At 52.3% G+C, this 7,090-nt stretch overlaps 1 protein-coding gene across 1 annotated transcript; it reads right to left on the reverse strand.

The window, feature by feature from the left end:
* Positions 1-1,551: 1,551 nt before the first annotated feature.
* Positions 1,552-6,767, reverse strand: MYC (MYC proto-oncogene, bHLH transcription factor). The gene is given in 3 exon segments (NM_001005154.1): positions 1,552-2,628; positions 3,698-4,463; positions 6,147-6,767. Coding segments are annotated over 3 exon segments (1,359 nt in total). The 5' UTR covers positions 6,177-6,767; the 3' UTR covers positions 1,552-2,065.
* Positions 6,768-7,090: the final 323 nt, after the last annotated feature.

Below are 7,090 nucleotides of genomic sequence, written 5' to 3' on the forward strand. Positions count from 1 at the left end.
TGAAGCTATTAAGGTAGGACTTAGGATCCAGAAAAAAGGATCAAGAAAAAGACTTTAAGGACTTGAGTCAATTATCAAAGGGGTCAGAGCCAAAGACAGTAATTATTTATTGATTTATGGGTTGTGTGGATTTAAATCCCCAAGTACAGGGATCTGAGGATCTACTCTAAGGCTGAGACAGCGAGATAATTAGAGCAGTGATAGTAACTCCCATGTACTGGTTAGTCAAGGGTCTAGTTTCTGGTTGGACCGCAGGGTTTTCAAAGGCTTAGAATGAGTATCCACATTCAAGAACGGCTTTTCGCTCTCTCATGAGAACCTGTATCATGCCTGTCCATGTATGAAAGAGGTTGGAAGGAAGGGGAGTTCGTCATTTCCAAAATAATGACTCAGATGACAAGGAGTAAGTTTGTTTTAATTTATGGTCTGAACAGGAGCATTTCCATGTTGGCTGCTTCCCAGGAGCAACCAGTGAATCTCACTTAACAAATGGCTAAGGTAAGCGTGAGTGGGTTTCCCATTGTGAAAGGAAAAAGTAAGCCATGAGCCTGCAAAATAAAAACAAAAACAAAATTAAAGATTAAAATGAGGAACCCTATCAGGCCAAATGTTGAAACCTAAGGCACATAATCCACTGCACTGGTCAGTCCTGTCCTTGTGATAGGCCGGTTTGTTCCTACTGGCCTGTGGAGAGGTGAGCTAGCACAGGTAAAGCCTGGGTTTGAATCCCAGCTCTACTCAGGGGACCTTGGATGTATGGATGAATCTTGCTATGCCTCAGTTTCCCTTGCTATTATGGGGAAATCAACAGTACCTCCTTCCTAGGGTTGCTGGGGAGTTATAAGGAAAATGCTTGGAAAAATGTCTGGCACATCAATCTAATGGATCTCAGTACTGTAGATACAGCATGAGCTAAGACATGATAGCAAAGTGTTAAGTGTTATTCAAGTGGGTCCTGGATTCAGCCTTTACCTATGTGGCTGAGAAGTTGTATCATCACTCTGAGCTTCTCTATTTCATTGTAAAATAGGGTTAATAACTTGCCTCCTAGAGCACTTGGTAGTAGAGAAGCAGCAAGTTGGTCCCTACTCTTCTAGTGGACAGAAGCCCTGGGTTTTGAATGGAGCTGGGGGAATGACAAGGAGACTCCAAACTGACAGAGTGCCTTCACCTTCCTCCGCCCTCCCCATCCTCACCACTCTGTTATCCTTCCCAGTTGTCTTTCAACCTGCAGCTCCCTTTGCCTACCTCTAACCCTCTTCCCTAGCCTCCTGCCTTTTCATTCTTTGAAGTATCAACTCTGGCCCTTATCACAAATCTCCAGGAGGCATCTTATAACCCTGAGAACTTAAAGACCTTAAGGCCCAGACCCATTAGAACAAAGGAAAGCCCTCGTCCTCTCCTAAATCACTTCTTTTCCCATCTTTGTAGGCTCAACTCCATTAAGGGCCAAATTCCGTTACTTTGTAATTGATGAAAAGAGAAAGAGGAAGAAAAAAAAAAAAGAAAAGAAACAAAACACTCACAACTTAACATTTGGCTTAATTATATATTTGCCAAATATTTTATTTTTTTCTAAAAACAATAGAAAAAAATCAACTTTAAAAAGGAAAAGGTACTTAAATAAAAAAAATTATGGTTTATAATACATGTCTTGTTGAAATTTTGTATAATTGCTATAAACGTTTTTTATTAAAATTATGTACATTTAATGACCATATTTACAGAGGAAAGTTTGCTGAACATTAAGATTTTGTAAAAACAATTTTTAAATACAAATCTGTTAAAGGAAAAAAAAAAAGATGGTAAGCATAAAAAAAGTTCTTTTATGCTCAAAGTTCCATTTGAGGCAGTTTATATTATGTCTAGGCCTTTTAGTCCCAAGACCCAGCCAAGGTTGTGAGGTTGCACTGGATCATGCATTCGAGAAAAAGTTCATACGTAATAATGAGTTCAAATAATGGCCAGCAAGCAGTTCTGTCCAAAGGAACCTTCTTCCTTACTTTCTCTTAGTAACAAGTGAGAATTCATGGGCCATTCTAGTTCCTCCCTCCAATAGGTCAATTTATGGGCAAGAGTTCCGTAGCTGTTCAAGTTTGAGTTTCAACTGTTCTCGCCTCTTCCGCAGCACGTCTTTTTCTGACACGAGCTTTTGCTCCTCTGCTTGGACAGACAGGATGTAAGCTGTGGCTTTTTTAAGGATAACTACCTTGGGGGCTTTTTCATTGTTCTCCAACTCTGGGATCTGGTCTCGAAGGGCAAAAAAGCTGCGTTTCAGCTCGTTTCTCCTCTGGCGTTCCAAGACATTGTGTGTCCGCCTCTTGTCATTCTCCTCCGTGTCCGAGGACCTGGGGCTGGCACATTTTCGGTTGTTGCTGATCTGTTTCAGGACCCTGCCACTGTCCAACTTAGCCCTCTTGGCAGAGGGATAGTCCTTCCTGGTGGAGGGGGGCGCTGCATAATTGTGCTGGTGCGTGGACACATGGCATCTCTTAAGGACCAGGGGGCTGTGAGGAGGTTTGCTGTGGCCTCCAGCAGAGGGTGACCCCGATTCCGACCTTTTGGCAGGGGGCTGCCTCTTTTCCACAGAAACAACATCAATTTCTTCCTCATCCTCTTGTTCTTCCTCTTTAAGAAAGGAAAGAGAAATCACCCAATTAGCAACTGGTTTCCTTAAAGCAATCAAGGACCAGATTAAATTAATACCATGCAAATATAAGGCAGCATTAGGTAAGAAAGGACCCTGGCACAGAGTTATCCCCAGAGAACTAGCCAATCACCTGTGCCCTTCTTCCCATGATGGCAGAGTCTCAGGGAGGAAAATGACAGCCGGGTTTATGGCACAGACAAGAAAATTACAATTTACCATTTACAACATTGATGCCAATTCTTACCTAAGACTTAATGAGGCTCTGAACACACCCAAAGCAAAGCACATTCCCAGCACCTCCTATTTGCAAGGGACTTTACCAAGAACCCTTCAGGTGTTGCAAACAATAGCTGCAAATCTTTGGTATGACTTTACCAACTCCCTATTTTACTGGAAGGGCAAAAAAAAAAAAAAAAGTCTTGCAGCTTTGCCAAAAGTCCTAGGGGGTGAGGGAGGGAGAAAAGAAGCCCAATTTTGGAAAGGACTTGCTTTTAAGTGTTCAAAAGAGGCTGAAAAGATCCCAGCTCCTCAGCCCATCCACTTTTAAGGCACTTTCACTAGCTCTTGGTACCCAGGTGGGAGGCTGCCTGCTCTCTGTCCACCACCCCCCTTTATTTTTGTTGATCTGTCGTCCACTAAAGGCCACCAACTTCTAAGAAGTTAAGGGAGGCAATTCATTCACTCTAAGAGATAGGTCTCTTAACCCCGAGAGCTACCTCCCCACCCCCCAGGGTAATTAAAATGCTTAAGAAGGGTAAGAGGGAGCGCAGGGAGTGGCTAGATAAAGATTTTAAAACCCCAATGAAATTCTCAAAGGGAGGGAAAGGAGGAGGCTGGCACTAGGGAGGTCTCCGGGGAAGGGATGGGTGGAACGCTGAAGCCCAGCGTTCAAGAATGATGAGTTCCTCCATCAGGATCTGCATTTCTTTTCCAAATGGAAGAGAAGAGAAAAGGCAGGGACAACTGAAATGGCCCTTTGAATCCGAGGCCCTCATGGGAAAGACAGCCAGCCAACCCCTCTGACGGGCTTGGAGGGGCCCAGCTTACCAGAGTCGCTGCTGGTGGTGGGTGGTGTCTCCTCGTGGAGAGCCAAGGGTTCGGGACTGGCCCGTGGGGAGGACTCGGCGGAGGAGAGCAGAGAGTCCGAGGACGGGGAGAAGGCGGTGGAGTCGGGGGAGGCGCAGGGCTTGGGCGAGCTGCTGTCGTTGAGCGGGTAGGGGAAGACCACCGAGGGGTCGATGCATTCGGAGGCGGCGGCGCTCAGGTCCTGCAGGTACAAGCTGGAGGTGGAGTAGCCGCCGTGCCCGCGGGCGGGAATCGGGCTGCCGCTGTCTTTGCGCGCAGCCTGGTAGGAGGCCAGCTTCTCTGACACGAGCTTGGCGGCGGCTGAGAAGCCGCTCCACATACAGTCCTGGATGATAATGTTTTTGATGAAGGTCTCGTCGTCGGGGTCGCAGATGAAGCTCTGGTTCACCATGTCTCCTCCCAGCAGCTCGGTCACCATCTCCAACTGGTCGGCCGTGGAAAAGCTGCCGCCGCCGCCGTCATCGTCTCCCCTGGGGGAGAAGGACGCGACCGCGACGTACGAGGGCGAGCAGAGCCCGGAGCGGCGGCTCGGGGACAGGGGCGGGGTGGGCAGCAACTCGAATTTCTTCCAGATATCCTCGCTGGGTGCCGGCGGCTGCAGCTCGCTCTGCTGCTGCTGCTGGTAGAAGTTCTCCTCCTCGTCGCAGTAGAAATAAGGCTGCACCGAGTCGTAGTCGAGGTCATAGTTCCTGTTGGTGAAGCTGACGTTGAGGGGCATCGCGGCAGCCTGCTGGAGGGGACACACAAAGAGGGGGGCGCGTCTTGAGTTAATGGGGTCTTTTTTTCGGGTGGAAACCCCGCGCCGCGCTCACTGCGCGCCACGATCGGGAACCACTCCCCTTCCAGCGCTATCCCCCAAAGCGGCCGGTGGGAGTGGGGGATTAACAAAAAGGCACCCTTCCACCCCCTCGAAGTGACCCTCTACTATCTCAGACACACACTTGGTGAACCACCTCTGTGGCGCCCACGGAGCTTCCGTTCCCCCGGGAGCCCGGAGCGCGAAGCCGGGGAGTCGGCCCCGCGGCCGCCTGGCAGTCGAAATCAGCTTTAGCCTCCTTTAACAGGCCAGGGAAGGCGGCGGTGGGGAAATACAATCTGCCAAACGCCAAGGCGCAAAGTTTTGCGCCACCTGAAGGGGAAGGCGAAGAGGCGCCGCGGCGGGAGCGGCTGCGCGCGGCCCCCCTCCCGCGCCAGGGCCCCTCCGCGCCGCGCCCGTTCCCACTCGCGCCCTCGCCGCGCTCCTTCCCCCGCCGGCGCCACCGCCCCTCCCAACCTCCCCTCTCCGCCTCCTCCATCCCCACCCCCCGCGCGCCCCCCTTCCTTCCTTTGCCGGCTTTTCTTCTTTTCTCTCTCCGGCTGGGGTAGAGAGCTCAGTCTTCGGGCCTTAACCCCCACCTCCGACCAATGAAAGGGTGTGTGGGGGGTCTGTTAAATAACAGACACCTCCTTGCAACACCCAGTACGGCGACGCAACTGCGCCAGAGACCCTGCTGCAATTCCGCGCCCGAAGCCGGGCGTCTTCCCCTCTCCCGCCGCCGAGGGTAGCAGCTGTTCTGGAAAAGCCCCGAACCCCGCTGCCCGCAGTCCCTCCGCATCGCAGGGACACCCGAGCGGGGACACCAGAGGCGGCCGAGGAGCCAAGGCGGGGTGCGGAGATTTGTCCTCGTTTTCCCCCGAGTCAATAATTCCAGGAGAATCGGACACATCTTTGCGCCAGCCTCCCTCTCCCCCGTCCCCGCGCTTCCCCAACACCACGTCTTAACATCTCCGAGGACCAAGAGCTTTAATTTCATTATTCTTTTAAAAAGCCAAACGCCAACTTCTAAGAGGAGCCGGGGGGCGAATTGAAGCGCCGCGGGGATCGGCGGGCGGGACTCGCCGCAGTCTCCGCTGTCACAAATGCGGTAAGCCGAAATTTAAATGCCCTTTCGGAGACGGCAAAAAAGTCAGAGGCTGCGGAGCTCTCGCTCCACACGCAATATGTAATTCTTACTCCTAGGAGCTCAGGACGTAAAGGGTTTTCTGCCCACTGCGAAGCATACCCCCCTTCTCCCTCCAAAAGGCAAAAAAGCAATCAAATGCAATAAAGCAAGAATGCCCAGCCGGCCGTCAGCGTTCATCTACATTAAAACAAAAATACACAAAAACAACCAACCCCTCTAAAGGCTACTTTCAAAAAAAAGCACCCCGTTCTCCCTCTGCCTTCCTCTCTTCCTTCTTGACAAGTCATTGCACCCCGACCCAGCTCTGGTTCGTCCCCACCCTACCCCGACCAACCACAACTACTCTGAGAAAAGTGTCAATAGAGCAGGAATGGGAGAAAAGACACCCCAATTCGGGCATTCGACTCATCGCGGATTGAAAGCGGTAGCAAGAAGAAATTAAAAGACAAATAGGTCTGGGTGCTCACCGGGTTTTCCACTATCCGAAGGAAATCCAGCGTCCAAAAAGCGGCGAGGAGCGCCTTTCAGAGGAGCGAGTCGTGGGCAGCGACAGGGAAAAGTGTCTCCCCAAATAGGCAGAATAGCCTCTCCGCGTCCGGAGAGTCGCGTTGTCGCTCGGGTGTTGTAAGTTCCAGTGGAAAGTACCCGCCCGCTGCAGTGGGCAAAGTTTCGTGGATGCGGCGCGGGTGGCGGACCGCTGGCAGGGGTCGGCGGGCAGGGTGGGGTGGGGGCGGCCGGGACGGAGGCGAAGACCCTCTTTCACTCCGGATCTCCCTTCCCCCGGGCGCCCAGAGCGCGACTCAGCTTGCTCGGCCGGCTCTGCTCTTCCACCCTGGAGGGCCCGCCCGCTCGCTCCCTCTGCCTCTCGCTGGAATTACTACAGCGAGTCAGAGAAAGCCCAGAAAACCGGCTTTTATACTGCTAGGAACACCCCTCCCCTCCGTGCTCTTTTTCCCGCCAAGCCTCTGTATAGCCCTGCCCTTCCAGAGGCAGTGGGGAGCCTAGCGGTGGCCGGGGTGCGGCAAAGGCGGCGGCAGCCGAGAGATGCGCAGCCGGAGGGTCCCCAGCCGCGCAGACCCTCGCCTATAAAGGGCCGGTGGGCGGGGATTCGCGAGAGCGGATCTTTTTTTTCTTTTTCCCCCCGCCCTCGGCTTTGGGAACCCGGGAGGGGCGCTTCAGCCCGGGGAGGGAGGGAGGGGTTGGGTGGTTGGGAGGGAGGAGACTCAGCCCTTTGAGCCTGGCACTCCAGTGCGCAGAGCTTTCGGATGTAAACAGAGTAAGAGCGCCGCATGAATTAACTGCGCGCGCCTACCATTTTCTTTTGCTCCCGCTCAAACCCTCTTTCTCTGCTGCTTGCTCCTCTGGCGCAGCGCTCTGGGTGACAAACCGCATACTGGTCCCTTGTGCTTAA

Source organism: Sus scrofa, chromosome 4 (assembly GCF_054392235.1).
Source record: "Sus scrofa isolate SSC_HxYL_T2T_F1_AM1 chromosome 4, Sscrofa_HxYL_maternal_Yorkshire_Landrace_v2.0, whole genome shotgun sequence".
In the NCBI taxonomy this organism is placed as follows: Eukaryota; Metazoa; Chordata; class Mammalia; order Artiodactyla; family Suidae; genus Sus; species Sus scrofa.